At 43.7% G+C, this 25,543-nt stretch overlaps 1 protein-coding gene across 1 annotated transcript in view; it reads left to right on the top strand.

Moving 5' to 3' along the window:
- ryr1a (ryanodine receptor 1a (skeletal)) overlaps window positions 1-25,543 on the top strand; it is a 138,240-nt gene that overhangs the window by 28,177 nt on the left and 84,520 nt on the right. The window contains exons 11-36 of the mRNA XM_037547310.1: window positions 259-355; window positions 450-524; window positions 1,431-1,587; window positions 2,394-2,558; window positions 3,434-3,555; window positions 4,327-4,516; window positions 5,494-5,629; window positions 6,569-6,664; window positions 6,994-7,112; window positions 7,191-7,324; window positions 8,079-8,320; window positions 8,780-8,972; window positions 9,955-10,171; window positions 11,287-11,391; window positions 11,569-11,672; window positions 12,738-12,821; window positions 12,907-13,066; window positions 14,412-14,559; window positions 14,648-14,853; window positions 16,201-16,375; window positions 17,880-18,088; window positions 18,870-19,228; window positions 19,672-19,801; window positions 23,241-23,401; window positions 24,687-24,849; window positions 25,065-25,151. Of these exons, the coding sequence (XP_037403207.1) occupies window positions 259-355; window positions 450-524; window positions 1,431-1,587; window positions 2,394-2,558; window positions 3,434-3,555; window positions 4,327-4,516; window positions 5,494-5,629; window positions 6,569-6,664; window positions 6,994-7,112; window positions 7,191-7,324; window positions 8,079-8,320; window positions 8,780-8,972; window positions 9,955-10,171; window positions 11,287-11,391; window positions 11,569-11,672; window positions 12,738-12,821; window positions 12,907-13,066; window positions 14,412-14,559; window positions 14,648-14,853; window positions 16,201-16,375; window positions 17,880-18,088; window positions 18,870-19,228; window positions 19,672-19,801; window positions 23,241-23,401; window positions 24,687-24,849; window positions 25,065-25,151 (4,034 nt within the window). The remainder of the gene's footprint in view (window positions 1-258; window positions 356-449; window positions 525-1,430; window positions 1,588-2,393; window positions 2,559-3,433; window positions 3,556-4,326; window positions 4,517-5,493; window positions 5,630-6,568; window positions 6,665-6,993; window positions 7,113-7,190; window positions 7,325-8,078; window positions 8,321-8,779; window positions 8,973-9,954; window positions 10,172-11,286; window positions 11,392-11,568; window positions 11,673-12,737; window positions 12,822-12,906; window positions 13,067-14,411; window positions 14,560-14,647; window positions 14,854-16,200; window positions 16,376-17,879; window positions 18,089-18,869; window positions 19,229-19,671; window positions 19,802-23,240; window positions 23,402-24,686; window positions 24,850-25,064; window positions 25,152-25,543) is intronic.

Here is a 25,543-nt window from a genome sequence, read left to right as displayed (position 1 = left end):
CGACACTGATCCAAAACATGTTTCATAATCATCACAAAACTGGTTCACTGACCACAGAAATGAAGATTTTGTCCTGGCCACCCCAGCCCCCAGCCCCCTGACCTAAACCCCATAGAAAACGTGTGGGATGAGCTCTAGTCTAACAGCATTTGTGCTGGACACTGTAGCTATCAGTACCCAGAAAACAGAACGGATTTGAGACTGAAAATGCGTAAATATGATTTTTGTCAATTGCTTTAACTTTGTGTTCTGACTCAGGGTATCTCACTGGGGGGTATGTGCTCCGTCTCTTCCACGGGCACATGGACGAGTGCCTGGCCATTCCTGCTGCTGATCAGGGGGACGACCAGCGCAAGTGAGAGAAAAAGCCCCCAAACACATTCACACACATGTACACCTGCAAACTCTGTTAATGTGATTTGAATGTCTGCTGTGTTTGAAATGCTCAGGAATGCCCATTATGAGGGAGGCGCTGTGTGCAGCCACGCAAGATCACTGTGGAGACTGGAGCCTCTTCGCATTGGGTGAGTGATGTGGGAGGAGAGCAGCGCAGGTGTCTCAGTCAGAGTGAAAGTAGCTACCAAAAGCAAACTTGAGTAAAAAGGAGTCTGAAATCTGTCCTATAGAACTGCAGTGGAACTGCAGCATTTATCAGTATAGCCCAGGGGTCGCAACCCAAATGTTACGAACAGCCCAAACCTCTTTGGGATTCACATTTTATGTCCATTTTACCATCTTGGCTGTAAATATATCTCAGTATGTACTGATATTGTAGTAAAGGCTAAAAATATATAAACGGAAACGCAGACTTGCTTTACTCTGCGCTCATCTTCAGCTCAGCTACAGCTGCTTTTCTCACATCTCCGGCAGGAAACTTTCCCACAAAAGTAGAACAGTTTCTTGTACGGAGCCCCGCTGGTGACATCCTGTATCAATGAAAATAATGCGTGGCCACGACTTAGTAAGGCGTGGGAACGAGATCCTAATACATGGCCATGACTTAGTAAGCCGTGATCTCGTGGCCATGACTTAATCATCTCATTCCCACGCTTACTAAGTCATGGCCACGCATTAGGATCTCGTTCCCATGCGTTAATAAGTTGTGGCCGTGCATTATTTTTATTTATACAGGATGTCACCGGCGGGGCTCTGTATTCTTGTAAAATGCCTGTCAACGTTCGTTTTTTACAAGGTTGACGTCAGATTCTCACTCACGAACTTCTTGTTTGAATTTGCCCGTTCCACCTTAAATGGTGCCTGAGGCTCCAGAATGTAGCTGCTGCACCATTATAGGAGAACGGCCGAAGTGGAAATGAATGAAAAGTAGAAGTATTAGCATTTAAAAACACTCAGAAAAGCGCAAATCTGTTTGCTCAGTGAGGATGAAGGTGTGAGTTAATGGCTCTAAATGTTCCCTGTCATGTCCGCAGGTGGAGCGGCAGTCACATTAAATGGGGTCAGGCCTTCAGAGTGCGTCACATCACCACAGGGAGGTACCTGAGTCTAGACGACGAGAAAGGACTGCTGCTGGTGGATCCGGAGAAAGCAAACACAAAGAGCTCTGCCTTCTGCTTCCGAGCATCAAAGGTCAGCCTATAAGACCTACAGAGCGAATGCCGGGTTTAGATACAGCCTAGAGCAGCCTGAATGTTCCACAGACACGTTATTTCCTCACGCTGTTCATCTCTATTCATCCTGTCTCAAACGCTCTGTTAGAGCTCCTGTGTCTTTAAGCCCCACCTCCCAACAAGCCCAACATGCTCTGATTGGTCAACTCACTCACTCGATTCTGACTGGTCAACCTCCAGAGCAGTTCCACCCCTGTCCTGCAGTCTGCAGACAGACCCTTCTCCCCTGAGCAGCTGTAACTCCGCTGTGGCTGTTTCTCCAGCGGTGTCGGTTCTGCCGGATCAGTTTGATCCAGGGTGGATCCTGAAAGTCCGGTCAGCGTCTCTCCACACGCTACAGCACTGACCACACTCCTCCTCCTCCAGTAGCCGCTGTGCGCTGTGTGAGTGGTCGAGCTCGCCAGTAGGCGGGCAGTAAGGACTGCATTACAAGATTGAGCCGTCCTGTAACAGACGAGAAAGGCCGGAATTCCACCAAGGCATTTCAGGCATAAATAAATTAATTAAATTGAATAACAATTAACTAAATAATTAAATAATAAATCTATTGACAAATAAAAGATCAATTAGGGATGAAATAATATTTTAAAAAAGAATAATAAAATAAATAAAAGAATAGAAAATGTAAAACAATAACTAAAACATAACACAATCGTTTTAATCAGCATTGCGCTGCAGCTAAAAGCAGGTTTTCCCAGTTCAGTAAGAGCTGTTTGATGATGGTGATCTGTGTGTGCGCGCGTGTGTGTGTGTGTGTTGGAGCAGGAGAAGACTGAGGTGGCTCATAAGCGTGATGTGGAGGGGATGGGAACCCCTGAGATAAAGTACGGTGAGTCCATGTGCTTCGTCCAGCATGTAGCCACCAGCCTGTGGCTGACCTACGCCTCTGTGGACGCCAAGTCCGCTCGGCTCGGCCCGCTGAAGAGGAAGGTACGGACTTCTGCCTTGTGTTTACCCGTTTATCCCTCTCTGCGGGTTTATTGGAACGGTTACGGAATATTAGTGTTTGCTGTTGTTTTACAAATCACTCAGGAATTTGTTAGCTTGCTGTCGGTGTTTCAGTTTATACTCCACCCTAATCACCTAGAACAAAAACGGTTTCTCAGAAATGTTAAAATCATCTGAACTCTCAATGAAAAGCTACATTCTCAGAAAAGAGGGTTCTTCAAGGGTTCTTAAGTTAAGTAGATGAGTACTATATGCTTCATGCTCTGTGCATGGTGAAATGGTTCTTCTGACTGATGGAGAATGTGTTGTGTGTTGTTTTATATAGAACCTTTTTGAAAACGGTTCTGTATAGCACCTAAAATGATTCTGCTATTGTGAGGATGTCAGAATGTTTGATGCTGTATAGAACATTTACAAAAAGGTTCTATATGAAACCATATACAAAGTCAGGGTTGTAACAATAAAAGAAGCCTTTTTGGTCCTATGTGGAACCATTTTCAGAAAGGTTCTATGTAGAACTATGCGCACTCTCAAGCTTGTAACAATAGCAAAACCATTTGATTCTGTACAGAAACATTTTCAGAAAGGTTCTATATAGAATCACATGCAACACGTTCTCCATTAATCTGAAGAACAATTTCACCAGACAAAGAACCATTTAAGCATGCATGGTTCTACACAGAACTCATGGTTCTAAATGGAACTCTTGTGTTTGCTAAGCGCCGTTGCAGACCTGTCCTGTTTAGGCGTGTGGCCGCTGAGCCGGCGTTCACGCCGTATACGTTTATAATGTAAAGGTACAGTTGAGTCTCCATCATAAGCGCTGGTTATAAAATGCGTCCAACATGTTTCCGCAGGCGATCCTTCACCAGGAGGGCCACATGGACGACGCGCTGACCGTCGCGCGCTCTCAGACGGAGGAGTCTCAGGCCGCCAGGATGATCTTCAGCACCGCGGGACTCTTCACACAGTTCATCAAGTACACACTCACGCTCGGCATCATGGGCCAGTTCATTAGCGTCTCTGGAGTCTTTATGACCTGCGACTCGGCTGCCTGAGTGTTTACAGAGTGCTGAGCACCTGTTAGCTGGTGGGGGGAGTTTTACATGCGGTACTAATTAAACCTAACAGGGGCGTCACTAGATGTTTATGGATGGGGTCTAAGCCTGTACTGGGGGGTCTGGGGCCACAGTTCCCTAGAAGAATTTATTAATGGCCCCAGACTGTCGGCTCATCATCAACTGTTAGAACATTTTAGAGAAACAGCCAGAAAGTGAATCATTAACTGGCCAGACTGGCTTACAGTTGGCTAACATTTAGTGTGACTGAAGCAAAATAGACCCATCGGTCTGGTCTGAAGTGATGCCTGAATGTTGGAGATGTGTTTAAGACAGGTCTAAGTAGTGTCAGAGACACCTGACTCAAAGCACAGAGCTAGGATGACTGTCTTTCACTCCTGCCTAGTTTGGTCTGGACTAAAATAGCAGGTGTGAAAGTGACCAATAGGGCTCATGATCTCCTGACAATAATCAGGGACACTTGGGAGCCCCTTTAATGCCAGAGACATATTTTTGTATATGTGATACATTTTTTACATCACTTCAGTTGTAAATGCTGCCCCGTCACTGCTTTAATACGTGTTTTAACTATTTAAACACAATTTATTATTATTATTAGCATTATTATTATTAAATATAGAGGTCTGTGTTTTTGTTTGCTGTGTTGTGTTTACATTGTCTCTCTCCTGCAGGGGACTGGACTCTCTGAGTGGGAAAAATAAAACGCCCGGTCCTCCTCAGTCGCTGCCATTGGACGCTGTGGTTCTCTCTCTGCAGGACCTGATCTTCTACTTCAGACCACCAGAGGAGGAGCTGGAGCACGAGGAGAAACAGAGCAAACTGCGATCTCTGAAAAACAGACAGAACCTGTTCCAGGAAGAGGTTAAACACACACACACACACACACACACACACACACACACACACACCCCAACACCCACACGTCCGCTCATAGTAAAATATCTCAGCTTGTGGAATCTGAGAATTTCTGTGAGCTGCTGTGTTTTCTATCAGTGTGTCAAAGAAGCTCCACACTGCCTTTATTGTTGGATGCACTGCGATAGTTTCTGATGTTGTGCAATTCACTTCACTAAGGAAACTCTTATTATTGATCTGTTTCATCAGGGTAACAATAAAAGACCAAAGTGTGAAGTTAAGAGACCCTTATTAGTCCCACAACGGGGAAATTTCACCTCCACTTTTAACCCATCCGTGAAGTGAAACACCACATGCACTCTAGTGAGCACACACACACACTAGGGGGCAGTGAGCACACTTGCCCGGAGCGGTGGGCAGCCCAATCCGCAGCGCCTGGGGAGCAGTTGGGGGTTAGGTGTCTTGCTCAAGGACACGTCAGTCATGTGCTGTCGGCTCTGGGGATCGAACCGGCGACCTTCCGCTCACGAGGCTGGTTCCCTGAAAGCCCATGACTGCCCAGTAGTATATTACTATTCATGTGTTCACTTGGTAGTTTGGTAGTTTGTGACACAAAATAAGGGCAGTCGTGGGCTCGAGGTTAGGGAGCCAGCCCTGTGACTGGAAGGTCGCGGGTTCGATCCCCTCGGCTGACAGTCCATGGCTGAAGTGCCCTTGAGCAAAATAGGATAGGGCTGCCCACTGCCCCTCGTCTGTGTGTTCACTAGTGTTTCTGTGGGTGTTTCACTGCATGGATGGGTTAAATGCAGAGGTATAGTTTCACAGAGACAGATGGACACGCAAATCTAATCTGGTCACTCACAAACCGACTCAAAAGATCTGATTTGCCTGCAGTCTGAAAACAGCCCTACAGTTTAGATTTTAGTTTAGTTTTCACACACCTCTGTTTTCTCTGTCTGAGATAAAGCGCTTGTTTCTCACAGGGCATGATCTCTCTGGTGCTGGACTGTATTGACCGTCTGAATGTGTACAACACAGCGGCTCATTTCTCAGAGTTTGCTGGAGAGGAGGCCGCCGAGTCCTGGAAGGAGATTGTTAACCTGCTGTATGAGCTGCTGGGTATGAGCTTCTGTATGACACAGCTCTGCACCACAGACACACTGATTCGCTGTCGTCTAAATGTCCTTTAATTTTGACAGACAGTAATAACTTGATTCTGAAAACAGGCTAAAAAATGTCTGTCGGTTTGTTCAGTGCTTTGTAATAGGTTCAGTTCAAGTTTATTGTAAATACACAAGTATTGTAGTATACAAGTATATGCTGTAATATATAAGGGTCAATGACAAATAAGGTTTTCAAAAATGACAAATTTGTCATTATTAACAGGACAATTTTATATCTGCATTTATGTCTCTGGGCATTTTCCATCTTTAATATGGGGAGTGTTTTCACTGGTTCCGCCGCCTGACTTTTCAGACTAATTTCAAATTAAACAGGCATCTACTTAGACACCCATAGAAACCTTTATTGTTCAACTTGAGTTTATATTTACATTTTTTCAAATAAATGAATATTATTATATTCCACATTTTCATGGTTCTGCTGAGGTCAGACCACCTGACATGGTAAACTGAGGCCTTCTAACTGCAACTTAAACATCACTTTTACTAAATCTGTGACCTTGTCATTGCACTATGAAGGTCACTTGGGGTCTTCTTTATGATGCGATACCATGGCCCCTCTTTCATAAAAAAACCATGTCAAAATAAATTACCTTGATAATTTACTTAATCAGCATGTGTGGCTGGACGATTGCACCTACTGGCATTTATAGACTTTTGGAGGCAAAAAAAACCTAAAATGAATTTTATATGGATGCACTGAAAAAACTTATACATAAAAAGGCATTGTTGATTAATTTGATATGTTTTTTTTAAAACATAGTATCGAAAAAGGTATTTTATATATATATATATGTGTGTGTGTGTGTGTGTGTGTGTGTGTACGTGTGACATAGAGTGAATAAAGGTACTTCTGTCTGTTTGGTGTTTGTTCCAGCGTCTCTGATCAGAGGAAACAGAGCAAACTGTGCTCTGTTCTGTGATAATCTGGACTGGCTGGTCAGCAAACTGGACCGACTGGAGGCTTCTTCAGGTAGACAGACCTGCTCTAACAACAAATACGTGGATGAAACGCAAATGAAATGAAAACAGTTAATCCCTATTCACATAACAGAATAAACCAGCTTGTAGATGTAAAGTCAGAGACGACAGCTCATCTGCTGCTGCACAGTTTGTGTTGGTCATCCTCTAGTCCTTCATCAGTGGTCACAGGATGCTGCCCACAGGACGCTGCCCAGATTTTTGTTTGGTGGACTATTCTCAGTCCTGCAGTGACACTGAGCTGTTTAAAACCTCCAGCAGCACTGCTGTGTCTGATCCACTCAGACCAGCACACCTATTGTCTCCTTTTTTGTATTTTAGGCATTCTGGAGGTTTTATACTGCATCCTGATTGAAAGTCCTGAGGTCCTAAACATCATCCAGGAGAACCACATCAAGTCCATCATTGCTCTGCTGGACAAACATGGCCGCAATCACAAGGTCAGGGTCATAGACCCTCACAGAGTATCACAGAACACTGACTGACCTTTTGCTGACCCTCTGCTTCCCTTGCTGTAGGTTCTGGATGTACTCTGCTCTCTCTGTGTGTGTAACGGTGTGGCTGTGAGGTCCAATCAGAACCTCATCACAGAGAACCTGCTTCCAGGACGGGACCTCCTGCTCCAAACCAACATCATTAATTATGTTACCAGGTAAGCATTTTGTGGATATAGCAGTTTTAGCGTCCAGATGGTGTTTGAGATCATATTAGTTCTGTTGTTAGTAATAGTTTTATATTGTTGAGTTTTTATTGAGAGAGAGAGGAAACAGGAAAACAGGACAGTGCAATGTAGCCATGCAGGAATAAAGATTCCGGCGTCAATGTCCACAAATATAAGACAGTGTAAGTGAATAATGAGCCAGACTGAGACAGACACTGTGTCCACTGTGATACACACAGAGCGCTTTGACAGCTCAGGACTGACAAGCTAACATATCAAATTTAATCAAATTAAATCAGGATTTATTGGTCACACACACAAGTGAAGTGCTTGTATGTCCGTTGCCATGAAAACCAGAATGTACAATAGAAGAATATAAGGAATATATGAAAATATAAAAATGCCAAAAGTTAAAAAAATATAAAATGCAAAAAATGCAATAAAATAATAAAAAATAGGGATTAAAAAGGGGAAGATGAATATATAATATTAACATGCAAATGCCTAAAAAGTGTAAAAATGTAAAATGTGAGCAAAAAATAATAAAATATAAATAAAAATAGACACTGTACATTATCTGTGGTAACTAGTCTAATATGACAGTTAAAAAGTTAGAGCATAAAGATTTGCTGTTTTTGCTTCTTACAGTGAAATACTTGAAAAAAAGAATATACAGTAGAAACATAATATAGAAAATAAAGGGAAAAACAAGACAAGAAGACATAAAGACTTGTGTGCTTTGCAGTATGAGGCCGAACATCTTCCTGGGCACGTGTGAGGGCTCCACTCAGTATAAGAAGTGGTACTACGAGCTGATTGTGGATCATGTGGAACCGTTCCTGACGGCGCAGGCGGGTCACTTGCGGGTTGGCTGGGCATTGACCGAGGGCTACAGCCCCTACCCCGGAGGAGGGGAGGGGTGGGGCAGTAACGGGGTCGGGGATGACCTCTACTCCTACGGCTTTGACGGACTGCACCTGTGGTCAGGTGAGGGACTCATTTACTCTGCCCATCAGTGGTCAGGTGAGGGAGTCATTTATGCTGCCCACCAGTGGTCAGTTGAAGGAGTCATTCACTCTGCCCATCAGTGGTCAGTTGAAGGAGTCATTCACTCTGCCCATCAGTGGTCAGGTGAGGGAGTCATTTATGCTGCCCATCAGTGGTCAGTTGAAGGAGTCATTCACTCTGCCCATCAGTGGTCAGGTGAGGGAGTCATTCACTCTGCCCATCAGTGGTCAGTTGAAGGAGTCATTCACTCTGCCCATCAGTGGTCAGTTGAAGGAGTCATTCACTCTGCCCATCAGTGATCTTCGATCACCTTACCTTCTTTAAAACTTTGCCATTACTTATTTTCACTGTATCCCAAGCCTCTCCAGGGCCAGTGCAGAGTCTGAAATGTGGTGTTTACTTTCCTCACTGAAGCTCAGCCTTTGTGTCTCTGTTCAGGCCGCGTCCCTCGCCAGGTGGCTTCGCCCAGTCAGCATATTCTGGCAGCAGAAGATGTGGTGAGCTGCTGTCTGGATCTGAGCGTGCCCAGCATCTCCTTCCGCATTAACGGCCACCCGGTGCAGGGCATGTTCGAGAACTTTAACCTGGACGGCCTCTTCTTCCCTGCAGTCAGCTTCTCTGCTGGCATCAAGTGAGAACCTACTGCACAGTCTAACGCACTTCCAGATTCCAGACAGGGCCAGAATACCTGAGGACCGAAATATGATTCACAAATGATTCAAAATATTACGTTTTCAAAATATCTGAGCTTTCTGTGAGCTGCCGTGTTTCCTATAACTGTGTGAAAGATGCACAAGGTTTCATTTATTGTTGCCCAGAGCAGCTTTGGTCATTAAGTGCCTATAGAAAATGATTAAATTATTTAAGAGTAACAATAAAACATGTCTAATGTATTGATTGTATTCCTTTTCAAGTGTTTATTTGTTCATAAATATAATTTGCAGTACAAGCTAAACAAAAATCAATGATAGCTGGTGGGCCACTTATAACACACTCTAAAACAGAAGATAGGGGCCGATTAAAATTGGTTTGAGGGCCACATTTGGCCCTGGGGCTGGACTTTAGACTCCCTGATCTAACAGACCTGATGTTTTAATAGATTGTTTACATTTACAGTAATCCCAAAATAATTTACTTGAATCCTAAAATAATTTTTATAGCGTCATGCACTCTTTAAAAGATGTTTCTTCAAGGGTTCTTTAGTAGTTTTAGCCCCGAAAAGGGTTCTTCAATTGTTACAGTGTCAAACCTGTTACAATATAAAATCCCTTTTAGGTACTATATAGAACCATATAATGCACATTTGCCATCAAGCTGAAGAACTCATAATCATGAAAAGGGTATCTTTTTGAGTGTTCATGGTTCTATATAGAACCACTTTCTTTACTAAAGAGCCCTTGAAAAAACAATTTTAAGTTTTAAAGTATGTTTTTTATAAAAATGCTAACATTATTCATTAGAACGCCTGCTTGATTTATTAAGATATCTGCAGAATTTATAGGAACACCAGAACCACTAGAACCTCATGATATTCTAATAGAACCCAAACACTGAAGAAGGGGATGATGTAAATGAGTGATTGTATAATAAAGATGCTGCTGCTTGTTCTGCAGGGTTCGTTTTCTCCTGGGTGGTCGCCATGGTGATTTTAAGTTTGTGCCCCCGCCGGGCTACGCCCCCTGCTACGAGGCCGTGCTGCCCAAAGACAGGCTGCGCATCGAGCCCATTAAAGAGTATAAACATGACTTTAGCGGTGTGCGGAACCTGCTGGGCCCAACGCAGTCACTGTCCCACACCGCCTTCACGCCCAACCCTGTGGACACGGTGCAGGTACGATCCTCCTGCAGCAAACTCCGTATGTGAGAACACACCTGAGTTCGTCGCTCACAACTACAAACCAGACCGAGCATATGTACATGTTTTTAGTCCTATACCGTTCTGAGTACCTACTTAAAATGAAGTAGCTGTTAGTTTAAATCAGTGTTAACAGTTAAATCATTAAATCTGTCTGATTAAATGAAGGTCTTTAGCTCACTATGCTACATTAGTGATCTCTGATCAAGCAGCGCTGCAGTGGAGGAGAGTAGATTTCGTTCCCCATCAGAAAAGCTCTTCTGTATAGCTGTAAGTAAAGTAGGTTTCATAGTTTTGATCCTCATCTGTCTTTTTCAGCAGCAGCACATCAACAGCAGGAATCTCATCCGAGGAGCTCACACTTCTATTTTTCCGTTTTGTTGGAGTCGTTTGATTGGCTGGTTGAGCTGTAGCTGAATGTGCTTTAAAGCCAGAGAGACACTGTGATTTTACAGATCTTGTTCTTTGGTGACTCTCACTGAATGTTTGAATAGACCATCATGTTCAGACAAAGCTACGATTTATAAACTCACACTGGACGAAACGCTCCGTCTGACTGACCTGCTACGGGAAACGCACCCTCTACAGACGCTCTGTCTACAGACCGTTATCAATAAAGCTGCTTCACTCAGAATAACCGAGTACTGAGCAAACATGCTGAGACACTGAGCGCTGAACATAAAGCAGGTGGTGATGGTCACAGTAAGACAGTACAGTCTCTATACAGCCTGATTTACAGAAAAATCTGTTTTTATCACCATAATTGTGTTCAGTCCAACTAAGTAAAGTCACATATACAGGTTTTGGTAGCAAATGTCCACTTTTTCTCTTCCGTTTTGTTGTCTTATTTGTCCCCACCCATGTTGGTGAAGCAGTTGTGATTGTGTGTTTATAAATGGTGTGTTTATAATGTCACAGTGCCTCCTGGTGGGAATCTGCCAATCGTGTCAATCCGTGACAATCTGGCCCACCGAGGTGGTGTGGGTGTATTTTATTAATTGATATACTCCTTTGACTCTAGTGATTCGGTGCTTTGTGTTTTTCAGTACATAAGGTCTTTTTTCAGCTGAGCTGTGTTCCTCTGTGTGCAGATTGTTCTTCCTCCTCATCTGGAGCGGATCAGAGAGAAGTTGGCTGAGAACAGTCACGAACTGTGGGCCGTCACTCGCATCGAGCAGGGCTGGACCTACGGACCGGTGAGGACACACCCTTTGTCTGAAAACATACAGAAAGTAAAATTAATTACCTTCGAAGTCCAGTTAATGATTTTTATTCTCGATTATATTTCCGTGTTTTAAACTGGTTGTTCATTATTGTTCTGCTTTCTGTGCTGTTTGTTAAGTCTCATACATGTTTGTTTCCCATTGGTTCAGTTTCGTGATGATAATAAAAAGCTGCATCCGTGCCTCGTGGACTTCCAGAGTCTTCCTGACCCGGAGAAGAACTACAACCTGGCCATGTCTGGAGAGACACTCAAGTGAGTGAGAGGATGTGTGTGTGTGCGCGCGTGTGCGTGCGTGTGTGTGTGTGTGTGTGTGTGTGTGTGTGTGTGTGTGTACTAGGTCTGAACAGTTTAGGAATATATAATAGCGATTTTTCTCACCGATATTGAGATTCTGATTTAAATGCAGTAATTTTCTATAAATTCATTTCCAGGTCTGTTTCTTTCCCCCTAAAGACCAGAATATCCACTTTTTCTGGCATGAAGCTTGAACGCTGAGTGGGTCAGACCACCAGTTAGTTGTGATGGTTGCGATGTCACATATACAGAACACAAGTGTCTTGTAGCTTCTGATTGGTTCAGCTCCTCTACAGGCAGCTTACAAGCTCTTGTGTTATTAGTTGAATTTTTTTCATTTACAGCTTGTTAAGACAACATTGTTGATGATGTATTATATAATAAACACTGCAGCTCTTGCAGTTTTTAATTGCGATTTTGATTTAAAAACATTATACACTAACATTGTGGGGACCTGTCTTCCTTGTGGGAACCAGTGTAAGTCATTAAATTCTAAGGTGAAGGCGTTTAGTCAGGGTAAGGTTAAGGTTAGGCTTAGTAGTAATGGTTATGATTTGGGTAGGTCTAGAAATGAATAGAAGTCTATGTAATGTCCTCACAATTCACAGAAACAAATGTGTGTGTGTGTGTGTGTATTTCTCTTCTTGTGGGGACTAGTTTCCCCCTTGAATTGCTACTGAGTAGTTTATAGCAGTTCATAGTGTGTAATTTTGGAATTTGTTCAAATGGGACAAAGTATACTTGAGTGGGTGTTAATATACTCATGAGGCTGCCCATGTACAGCCTATAAATGGGAAACACTGTACATTTTGCAGTGCTGGGGACTTGAGTCTGTTCTCCACAAGCTAAAATGCCCCCCCCCCCCCCCCCCCCCCCCAAAAAAAAAAAAAAACTTCATGTTTTATTAGAAAAAGAGGTCAGTGCTGATTAAGATTAGATTTTACACACACACACTCACACACACTCTCACACACACACACACACACACTTCGGCTTATTCCTCTGTTTCTGCTCTCTGTGAAGGACTCTGCTGGCGTTAGGTTGCCATGTTGGAATGGGTGATGAAAAAGCTGAGGAAAACCTGAAGAGGACCAAACTGCCTAAAACGTGAGTTTAATCTCACTAATACAGGTTGGTGTTTCTCCCATAGTCTAATGTCCAGCTAACGTCCAGCTGTAACTTTCAATCTCAGCTACATGCAGAGCAACGGGTACAAACCTGCTCCTCTGGACCTGAACCACGTCAAACTGACCCCCAACCAGAACACGCTGGTGGAGCGGCTGGCTGAAAATGGACACAACGTCTGGGCCAGAGACCGAGTTCGGCAGGGCTGGACCTACAGCATCGTACAGGTATCTTACTAAGAGTGTGAAAACGATGGAGAGAAAGTCAGGTAAAGAAAGGAAAGTGATTGAGTTGTGTGACTGTGTAACTCACCGTGACTCACCTGAGATATTTCTGACTGAAGTGTGGACACCTCGTTGTGCTGAGTCATTTTTCAGTGTATTTACAGTCATGCAATACAGACAAATACAGTATCTGATGTTTTCAGTGCTTCACAATTATAAACCACTTTATCAGAACATGGAAGTTGTAGCTCCACCTTGCTGGTGTACAGTTAGAGAGGGCAGCTCATCAGTTAGCCATCCTCTAGTAGTCCAGGTGTGTCAAGCTGAACCATAAAAGTGCCATATTAAAACATCTCAACAAGTCTGTGTGCCAGAAAACGCACGTCTTTATTTCATTTTTAAATAAAAATTTGCTATAATCTAAACTGTCCATTGTTTTTTCAGAATGTGCCAAGAGATCAGCAGCAAAATACAGACACTTGTTGTAAACTTTAAAGCTGCACTATGTAATATTTTCATTAAAACGGGAAGATGTGTCATTAAAGAGTGAGGAGAATAAAAACACAGTAAAATATAGTGAGAGTGCGCTGCTGTGAGTCGCCTGTAAAGCCTGATATGATTATTTAAAAGTTAGAGGCATCAAGTTTTTCATACCCCGTCGTACGTCTTTACGTATTAACGTCACATACAGACTCTAAAAGAAGGTCCGACTCCATGTTTCCACCTCAAATGATCTCAAACTCAACATCATACTGATGAAGATGTGATGACGGTGGTAGATAATTCACTCATATCCTCAGAAGACACTTCACCAAGTTTAGATGGACTTTTCTTTGAATTCTCCGCTTGGTGGGGGTCTGGAGCACAAGTGACATTGCATGCAATTACGTGTTTCCACCAGAGAGGGCCCCAAATTACCAAATCCTACATAGTGCTGCTTTAAACAGTACATCAATGCGTGAAATGCTGTAAAAATTATGCTACTTATATTTTATATTAATGTATATTTATAGGCACACGCATAGCATAGTTTAATTAAATTTATAGTAATGCATTGTGAAAATGCAAAATGAAAATAATGAATTAAAAATCATGTTGCATTTTTTCAGTGTGTCATAATATCGTGCTACATATCATGCATCCTTGAAAATGTCTTTAAGTGCCTTGATATGATATTTTGGCCACCCCTGTCTGTAACTGTACACCTGTGTGATGGACCTGCACCGTAGGTGAAGCTCATAAAGTGGTCAGTGAGTGGACGAAGGCAGAGATTTAATTAAATCAAATACGAGGTGCGGTTTTCTTCTGAGCCCTGCCGCTGATATCTGTGTTACCTTTATGTTATTAGGACATAGTAAACAAGCGGAACCCTCGCCTTGTGCCTTATAATCTTCTGGATGAGAAAACTAAGAAGACCAACAGAGACACAGTGTGTGCTGCGGTTCGAACCCTGATTGGCTACGGCTATAACATCGAGCCTCCGGACCAGGAGAGCAGTGAGTGTTTGCCTAGCTCTGTCACAGATCGTCTCATGAGGGACTGGTAACCTGATGGTTTGAGACAGGACTGACCGTTACTCCGCAGGTGGCCACGGCTTTGGTGAGAGCAGCGGCCATAAGATCCGAGTGTTCCGGGCGGAGAAGTCGTACGCTGTGACCCAGGGGAAGTGGTACTTTGAGTTTGAAGCAGTGACAGTGGGGGAGATGCGGGTCGGCTGGGCCCGGCCGAGCGTCCACGCTGACAGAGAGCTCGGCTCAGACGATCTGGCTTATGTCTTCAATGGCTTTAAGGTAGTGAGGATCATGTAGTATGGATTAGACTCTCCTCTGTGGTGGGGGGGCAGTATTTTTACACACAGTACACCCAGGGCCGTAGCTCGAACCTGTAGAGGGATGACCAGATAAGACCCAGGGAGGCACACTGTTAAGGCAAAAAAAGATAAAAAATAGCATTACTTTATTAAAATGACATAAAGTGACGCAGTTTTCTCTGTTCATAACTAAATCTGTCCATCAGGTACACATGACGAAAGTTACATCAATACAGCTACTGCTGAAAGTAAACTGAAAGACAAAGCTGTTGATGTTAAACAGTGTTAACATTAAAAACTATTTTATATAAAATTTATTCATTTAGGCTGCTGCCTCTACAAGTTCCCACTCACTCACTCACTCACTCACTCACTCACTCACTCACTCACTCACTCACTCACTCACTCATCATATAAGCTACTTATGCTCCTGGGGCAGCTGGAGCCTATCCCAGTGTTCGTTGGGCATAAAGCAGGAAACACCCTAGACAGGCTGCCAGTCCATCAGGAGAAGACTACTAGAGCAGACACTCACACACACAAATGCTATCACACACACACACACACACACACACACACACACACACACACACACACACACACACACACACAGACACACATTTCTCTACAATTAACAGCTTTATTAATGACTGACTGTTCTTATTTTCCATAACTGGGGTAATGAGAAGGTGCTCATGATTCATTCCAGCGTGGCGCTGGCCACTCCTGGCACGCCTTGGCTGCACCTCTGAATACACCAGTGTTATTTCTGAGCGGGTTCTGGTGATCATCACTACGTAACGAATTCTGAGCAGCTGGATGTTTCATTACAGAGAGAATCATTAGTCCAGTTTATCTTGATTTAGGGCAGCACAGGGTTTTAAACACTGAACCATTGTACTCATAGTTTTGCAGTGAGGCCTGTTAGCACGGATCAAATCACATGCCTATGTCTTGTTTATAATATATATTATTATATATATTTTGTGTTTATAAAAAACAAAATTGAGACTTGAACCTGCAACTGCTACTGTGTTTAGCCATGCTAACGTACTTAAGTCCATATTTATAGATAACAGTGAGTCATGCAGTGTCAGAAACCACATAATTAGATACGAGATACCAGGCAAGTGCATGATTTACTCAGTTTGAATGAGAAGTAAGAGGGGAATTTTAAGAAAATTAATCCTGTTTCTTTTTTTTCTATTGCGCTTAAAACACAGCTCGACAGACTTATTCAGTTATTGTAATTATCTGCTGACCCTGAGCTTGATAACGAGTATATGAGATGTTTCTCACATGTGTTTTCCTCTTTGGTCGTGTTCAGGCTCAGCGCTGGCACGTGGGCAGCGAGCCTTTTGGACGTCAGTGGCAGCCGGGCGACGTGGTGGGCTGCATGATTGACCTGATTGAGCAGAACATCATGTTCACGCTGAACGGAGAGATGCTGATCAGCGACTCCGGCTCAGAGATGGCTTTCAAAGACATCGAGATCGGAGAGGGTATGGAATCATGCCCGCTTAGAAAGACAGACATGATGGAATTCACTGCTGGAAAAATCATAGAAACCATTAAAAGTGCCTGCTGGTTCCTGGTGGTGCTCACTAATAGTTTTGTTCGTCTAGATGGGTTGATATGAGAGTGTAAGGGATTGTATAGTTTAACAGGTGTTCTGATTACAGCCATGGTTTCCTAAAGCTGGGCCTACACTTCACAGTTTTTTGCCTGATTTTAAGCCCGATTGGCCTCTTCCAATAAATCTGAAACAGTTCTCCAGGTCGGGAGCTCGATCGAAAGCGACCGATGGCGCGGACGATCTGTAGTATGAGAGGAGAAACACGTGAGTGTTTAGCGCACCGATTAGTGATCAGAGACCCTCCGATATTACCAAACACTCGAAACGTTCACGAGTCCTGCAGCGTGAGACGGTTAGAGATTTACTCAACGAGTGATTCAAACAGCCAGTCAGAGCTGTAAGAGAGGAGAAACAGGTGAAGACAAAGGAGCTGCCTGTAAAATCAGATAAGAGCCTTTACGGTTTCAGCTCAGCCGCCCGTTTGTAGTGAAATATTTCTCCAGCTCTCACTGAACCAGCATCTCTCACCACATATTAATCCCCAGTTCACACTTTTGCTACAAATAAAAGCACAGACAGGTCCTGTGAGTTCAGCTAGATGGGTATTGTGTGATCGGGGGATATCTGGGAGTTTGAATTCTTCTTTGTAGCCCAAACTCGTTGTGTGTGTTATTCTCTCACTTTGCCCTGTTGTCTAGTCTGAGTGCCCCCACAACAAAAAGACAAGAAACTGTAACAAACCGATGTTAAGTTTGTGATGCTGTCTGTTTTAGAAACCTGTAGAGATTTTAACAGTTGTGTAGTGAACGCCCAGCCTAACGGGATCTAAAGGTATCCCACAGGAAACTAGTGGTCTCTAACCAATAAGCCAGTCCCCGTCTTTTTTCCAGCAGGATCAGCTCTTGTTTTCGCTCTTTGGCTGGACTGATTATAATTATAAAATATATATAAATATCATTATAAACACTAATCAGTCCATTCGTCTCCAAGTTATCCAAAATGTTCGTCTTAAATCTCTCTCTTTGCCGTTTCGTAGCTACTAGCTGGGCGGGACTGTTGTCTGAGTTGCTATGGTGACCAGCCGTCTGCGCTGATCTTCAGGGTTAAAGGGTGAATCAGCAGTTCTACATTAACTCCAGCGTTTAAGACCATTTACTGTTAAACTGTGTTGAAGGATCAGCAGAGCTTTATTTTACTGTAGAGGAGGATTATTTTATTATTACCTGCTGATCTGATTCAGCTGTGGAGCCACAAGGGGGCAGTAAAAGAGCGGCATGCGTCTCCGACCCCTGCACGTTTCCGACCCCTGGCCTAGAGAAACAAAGCTGGTGCTGATATAACAGCATTCAGTCTCTCGGTTTCCTTTTTATCTCAAATCCAGCCATAATGTTGCCTGTTGTGATGTGTAATAAGGATGTGTCTTCCTCCAGGCTTCATTCCCGTTTGTAGCCTGGGCCTCTCTCAGGTGGGTCGGATCAACTTGGGCCAGAACGTGAGCAGTCTCAAGTATTTCACCATCTGCGGCCTGCAGGAGGGCTTTGAGCCGTTTGCTATCAACATGAAGAGAGACATCACCATGTGGTTCAGCAAAAGCCTGCCTCAGTTTGTCCCTGTCCCACCTGACCACGCTCATATTGAGGTAAGAGGAAAAGACCAAGCGGCCTAAATCTTTAGGGTGAATAAGTTGAAATCTCAAAGGGAGAAATATTAGATCTATTGATTAGGTTTAACTTGACGAGATATCATTTTTGCAGTGTAAAACAGGTTCCACCTGTTCCAGAGCCACCTTTAAGATGGAAAATACCCAGTATACACACACACACGGCTACAGGAATCAGTTGATTATCAGTTATTGATCTCACAGTTTTTGTGTTGGTCAGTTAGTTAGGCCTACCGATGCAAAAAATGTCCCATATATGTGTGTACCTTCAATGTAAATGACCATTATTGATTACATTCATCTTAATCATGAACTCATGTAATAATTTTTAACTTAAAATATGGTTCTTCAAGGGTTCTTTCGTAAAAACATTGGGGCTACATAGAACTATGGCCACCCACAGAAACATTTGCGTTCTTAAGTGGTTCCTTGCATGGTGGAAGGGTTCTTCAGATTGATGGAGACTGTGTTGTCAATGAAAATTGCTCTCTATAGCACCAAAAAGGGTTCTGCTGTTGTCATGATGTAGCTTGTAAAAACAGAAGAACCCTTTTTGGTGCTGTATAGAACCATGCAGAACACATTTCTCCATCAATCTGAAGAACCCTTTCAGCATGCAAAGAACCACTTAAGCATGAAGTGGCTCTTTAAGTATTCATGGTTCTGTTGTAGTTACTAAAGAACCCTTTAAGAACCATCTTTTTTGTAAAGTATTTAAATGCCTTCACTCTTCTTTCTTCGTTCTCTGATCCCAACGTAGGTGTCTCGTGTGGACGGCACGGTGGAGAGCGCCCCCTGTCTGAAGCTGACCCATAAGACGTTTGGATCGCAGAACGCTAACACGGACCTGCTCTTCCTCAGACTGAGTATGCCCATCGAGTTCCACGAAACCTTCAAGGTGCCGGCGGGCCGAACCCCACTGACCCGCGCCCTCACAATTCCGGAGGATGAGGCTCTGGAGGTCGACCCGAACTCGGACTACGAGCTGCTGAAGAAATGCGCCACCCGCAAAGAGCAGGAGGAGAAGGAGAAAGAGCCGTCTGTGCCCAAAGAGCTGCCGGGCATCAAAGAGGGCGAGAACGAGAAAGACACGACTACAGAGAAGAGCAAAAAGAAAGGGTGAGCAGAGGTGGAGAGAGAGGGGAAAATTGATTTGTTCATGTTGTACTAATATAATAATTGTGGCTGTATATTAAGTACAGTTAATGGTAGTTATGGTAATAGGAGGTGTAAAAAGTGAAGGATGAAAGGAATGCAGTCCTACTAATTAAATAACGATGTTAATAATATTTGTATAGCATAATAATTGTGAGAAATGTTACTGTCACTGCAAAGGAAGCATACACAACAGGTAAAGATCAGTGTGCCTCTTAGACAGTAATAACGACATTAATAACGCTGTTATTAATAAATAACTAACTTAACAGTGTACAGGAAATACTCACGAATTAAACAGTGCAGTCGCAGTATTCATCAGAAAAATCACAATTACAAATTTTTTCCAAAATCGTTGACCCTTGTGAGATGAATGTAAGTTATTACTGTTTCTGTATGATTCTCAGGTTCTTCTCCAAAGCGAAGAAGGCGGCCTTTATCGCTCCGCCGCCTGTCGTTCCCACTGTTCCCCGCCTGGTGGAGGACGTGGTCCCCGACGATCGAGACGACGTGGACATAATTTCAAACACAACTACAGTAAGACCCTCACAGCAGCAGTACACGCCTCTTCTGTTTAAAGTGGTGTATACTGTTAATAGGTAGTATAAACATTAACGAAAGTGTTTGGATGTGTACGTGGGGAATTGTGTACATTCGATTTATTGCTTATTTTAGAAGGATTATATGTTGAAACAGTAGCCCGTGCTGAGGCTCTTGTTTACTGCAGTAGACCAAAAGTAGAAAATTGCCTGTGTTGCGTCCCGTGGTCGTCAGAAAAGTTCCAGAGCTGGTACGTTTTGTCCTGTGAACATTTTCTCTCAAATATGTCGTTAGTGAGTCAAAATATGAATATTTAAACATGTAAACAAAGCTGTTGCCTATTGTGCTCTGAGTTGATGTGATTGGACTGGCAGCCTCGTTAAAACCATGCAAACAAGCACGCTTGGCCAGTGTGGTGTGTATTCCTGTGTACAGACTGAGGACAGATAAACAGAAGTCAGGAAAAAGAACCAGGCTTCCCTGTTAAATTACATTTACGGCATTTGGCTGACGCTCTTATCCAGAGCGACTTACAATTGGATCCTTTTACACAGGGAGGCCAAGGTGGTGTTAGGAGTCTTGCCCAAGGACTCTTATTAGTATAGTGCAGGGTGGTTACCCAGGTGGGGACTGAACCCCAGTCTACAGTGTAGAAGCCAGAGGTGTTACCCACTACACTAACCAACCACAGTCATGATGCAGTTCTCTTTTCTTTGTCTGATACTCACTGAAACAGAAAGATCTTTCCCTTCTGTTCATAGCTTGATTTGAGAAGCTCTATCTTATCATTAGCTGCACTCAGGCTGATTCAGTACAGACTGAGCTTTAATGTTTCTACTCACCCCCTGATCGGCTGATTTAAGCTCTCATAATGAGCTAGTCGTTATTTTAATGCTGGTAACATTTCCTCATAAGGACAGTTGAATTTTCCTGTTCCTGGAGATCAGGGAACTGGCCCTGTGACCGGAAGGTTGCCGGTTCAATCCCCAGCACCGACAGTCCATGACTGAGGTGTCCTTGAGCAAGACACCTCACCCCCAACTGCCCCCTGGGTGCCGTGGATAGGGCTGCCCACCGCTCCGGGCAAGTGTGCTCACTGCCCCCTAGTGTGTGTGTTCACTAGTGTGATGTTTCACTTCACAGATGGGTTAAATGCGGAGGTGAAATTGCAATGAATATGGGCATAGCACAGATTATAAATCTGGCCACAGAGAGCTCTGAATATGGGCATAGCACAGATTATAAATCTGGCCACAGAGAGCTCTGAATATGGGCATAGCACAGATTATAAATCTGGCCACAGAGAGCTCTGAATATGGGCATAGCACAGATTATAAATCTGGCCACAGAGAGTTCTGAATATGGGCATAGCACAGATTATAAATCTGGCCACAGAGAGCTCTGAATATGGGCATAGCACAGATTATAAATCTGGCCACAGAGAGTTCTGAATATGGGCATAGCACAGATTATAAATCTGGCCACAGAGAGTTCTGAATATGGGCATAGCACAGATTATAAATCTGGCCACAGAGAGCTCTGAATATGGGCATAGCACAGATTATAAATCTGGCCACAGAGAGCTCTGAATATGGGCATAGCACAGATTATAAATCTGGCCACAGAGAGCTCTGAATATGGGCATAGCACAGATTATAAATCTGGCCACAGAGAGTTCTGAATATGGGCATAGCACAGATTATAAATCTGGCCACAGAGAGCTCTGAATATGGGCATAGCACAGATTATAAATCTGGCCACAGAGAGTTCTGAATATGGGCATAGCACAGATTATAAATCTGGCCACAGAGAGTTCTGAATATGGGCATAGCACAGATTATAAATCTGGCCACAGAGAGCTCTGAATATGGGCATAGCACAGATTATAAATCTGGCCACAGAGAGTTCTGAATATGGGCATAGCACAGATTATAAATCTGGCCACAGAGAGCTCTGAATATGGGCATAGCACAGATTATAAATCTGGCCACAGAGAGCTCTGAATATGGGCATAGCACAGATTATAAATCTGGCCACAGAGAGTTCTGAATATGGGCATAGTACAGATTATAAATCTGGCCACAGAGAGTTCTGAATATGGGCATAGCACAGATTATAAATCTGGCCACAGAGAGTTCTGAATATGGGCATAGCACAGATTATAAATCTGGCCACAGAGAGTTCTGAATATGGGCATAGCACAGATTATAAATCTGGCCACAGAGAGCTCTGAATATGGGCATAGCACAGATTATAAATCTGGCCACAGAGAGTTCTGAATATGGGCATAGCACAGATTATAAATCTGGCCACAGAGAGCTCTGAATATGGGCATAGCACAGATTATAAATCTGGCCACAGAGAGTTCTGAATATGGGCATAGCACAGATTATAAATCTGGCCACAGAGAGCTCTGAATATGGGCATAGCACAGATTATAAATCTGGCCACAGAGAGTTCTGAATATGGGCATAACACAGATTATAAATCTGGCCACAGAGAGCTCTGAATATGGGCATAGCACAGATTATAAATCTGGCCACAGAGAGCTCTGAATATGGGCATAGCACAGATTATAAATCTGGCCACAGAGAGTTCTGAATATGGGCATAGCACAGATTATAAATCTGGCCACAGAGAGTTCTGAATATGGGCATAGCACAGATTATAAATCTGGCCACAGAGAGCTCTGAATATGGGCATAGCACAGATTATAAATCTGGCCACAGAGAGTTCTGAATATGGGCATAGCACAGATTATAAATCTGGCCACAGAGAGCTCTGAATATGGGCATAGCACAGATTATAAATCTGGCCACAGAGAGCTCTGAATATGGGCATAGCACAGATTATAAATCTGGCCACAGAGAGCTCTGAATATGGGCATAGCACAGATTATAAATCTGGCCACAGAGAGTTCTGAATATGGGCATAGCACAGATTATAAATCTGGCCACAGAGAGTTCTGAATATGGGCATAGCACAGATTATAAATCTGGCCACAGAGAGCTCTGAATATGGGCATAGCACAGATTATAAATCTGGCCACAGAGAGTTCTGAATATGGGCATAGCACAGATTATAAATCTGGCCACAGAGAGCTCTGAATATGGGCATAGCACAGATTATAAATCTGGCCACAGAGAGTTCTGAATATGGGCATAGCACAGATTATAAATCTGGCCACAGAGAGCTCTGAATATGGGCATAGCACAGATTATAACATGATGTATGACTACAGTGGTCTATACAGATTTAGCTTGTTTATGACTTCCTGTAACTTTAATGTTACTGCCACGCAGTCGGGCCGGGTTGGACGCCACATGATCAATGACTTTAGTTCCATATTGTGCGTTAACTTTTCATGTAAGTACAGAGATTAGATTCATTGATCGTTTAACTCCTGTGTTGTGTGTTTTTGTGTTGTTCTCCCCAGTATTACTACTCTGTGCGTGTGTTTGCGGGGCAGGAGCCCAGTGGGGTGTGGGCCGGCTGGGTGACCCCCGACTACCACCAGTACGACCCTCACTTTGATCTGAGTAAAGTGAGAAATGTTACTGTCACCGTGGGAGACGATAAAGGAAACATACACGACAGGTAGAGATCAGTCATAAGCGATAATAACAACATTAATAACACTGCTGTTAATAAATAATTAACTTTATTTATATTGCAGTGTCTGTGATGAACTTCAGCTCAATATAATTCACTTAAAATGTTAGAAGGAGAGACATTATTAATGAAGATTATGGAGTGGGCTCAGAGATTCAGACTGAACAAGAAAATCATTTCAGTGAAATATAAATAAAAAGAAAGAGTAAAATCTAAATAAAAAGAGAGAGACCTCGGCACACTCGGTGTGATCAGAGAGGTTCAGAGGGTTTGGTGTGAAACGGTCCAGACGTCTTTACAGTGGTGGTGATGGGAACCAGGTGTCGCCATGACTACAACACAGATATAGACACTTTATTTACCATCCAGAACCACCAGAGAACCTACACGAGTCTTCTGAGCTTATATGGAATGTTGATGATGGAAAATAGTGGAAAATCTGGAATAATAATATAATTCTTTTTGGGGACTATTTTTCCTCGCAGCGCCCTGCATATTACGTATCCCTCCACCATGAATGGGTGTGCAGTGAGGAGGAGCGGCGCATAGATGCAGGACTGTAGAGCGATTTATTTACAGTGACGAGGTGTGAGGTCACATTTCTACTGTCCAGCATGAGCCTTTGAATTCGAGGGTGTAGGAGTCGATGATTTATGCAACTGCTCATGAACCAAGAAATATACCATAGCAACCATCTGGCAACTGCTTAGCAACCACCTAGGATACCATAGCATTCACATAGCAACTGCTTACCAACCAGAAAAGACACCATAGCAACCATCTGGCAACTGCTTAGCAACCACCTAGGACACCACAGCATTCACATAGCAACTGCTGACCAACCAGAAAAGACACCATAGCAACCAGCTGGCAACTGCTTAGCAACCAGCTAGGACACTATAGCAACCATGTAGCAATTGCTTAGCAACCACCTCAGACACAATAGCAACCACCTAGGAACTCCTTAGCTAGACGACTGCAGGAAACCTGATGGCCATCGAAGGCTCTACTACATGTTTGCAGAGGGTGGGGTGAGGCAGGGGGATTCAGCTGGGTGCAGTCTGCAGCCTCACCACTAGAGGGCTTACACACTGCACCCTTAAAGTACACATTGCATCTTGTAGTCTGCTTTTGTTGAAGGGGCCAGTTTCCTCTCTTTCAGTGATGCACACAGAACCTACCTGAGTGCTAAAAGTTTCAAAATAGGTTTAAACTGCGGGAATCTCAGCTCCTGGTCCCTGGGGTGACGCCTCTGCTCTGCTCTCTCCAGTATGAAGCGCAGTAACTGTTACATGGTTTGGGGTGGAGAGTTCAGCAGCTCTCAGCAAACCCGCATCAGTCAGGAGGACTTCGTGATTGGCTGCCTTGTTGACCTGGATACGGGGCTCATGACCTTCACAGCCAATGGGAAAGAGGTCAACACGTTCTACCAGGTGAGCTAGTGTTATTAAGGCACTGGTTTATTAATCGATTTGGATTTCGGAGAGTTGTTTACTCATTAGGGGTCAGTAATCTTTAGAGAATTTCGGGTGGTGGTTTGTACTGTGGTCATTGCATCTAGAGATGTTAAAGGAGATGCAGCGAGCAGATCCTCAGACCTGCAGCCCTGTGTACCCCTGTGTTAATATTGAGTTGCTGTGTGTTTCAGGTGGAACCCAACACCAAACTGTTCCCTGCCGTCTTCTGTTCGCCCTCCAGCCAGAACATGCTGCAGGTGGAGCTCGGAAAACTCAAGGTCTGTGCTGGGATTTACACCACATTCTGTTCACGATGGCTTTTTTAAAATATGTTTTAAATATGTTCCTAAACTACGTGTAGCCCGGCCTGTGCTAATCCGGGATCAGGAAGGATGCTTCCGCCTTCATGCCTCTCGTGACGGTCAGTGTTCTCTCGCTGTCAGTCACAGCTCTTAGCGAGTGAGGTTTGGGAACCGCCTTCCCATCCTCTTTCACGGCCATCAACGGTGACCGTGGGTCAGGCGACTGGCATCCCATGGACTCCTGCAGGATGTGCCACAATATCTTGTGCGGGGCTAATGTTCGGGAGCGGGCAGGGAACCAGCCCACAGCAGGCATGAGCAGACTAAATCACGCTTGAAGAGAAGTCCCACAAAACAACAAATAAATC

The sequence above is a fragment of the Pygocentrus nattereri genome, chromosome 18 (assembly GCF_015220715.1).
Source record: "Pygocentrus nattereri isolate fPygNat1 chromosome 18, fPygNat1.pri, whole genome shotgun sequence".
Taxonomy (NCBI): Eukaryota; Metazoa; Chordata; class Actinopteri; order Characiformes; family Serrasalmidae; genus Pygocentrus; species Pygocentrus nattereri.
The sequence above is the reverse complement of the archived record's forward strand: the minus strand, read 5'-3'. Positions and strand labels throughout refer to the sequence as shown.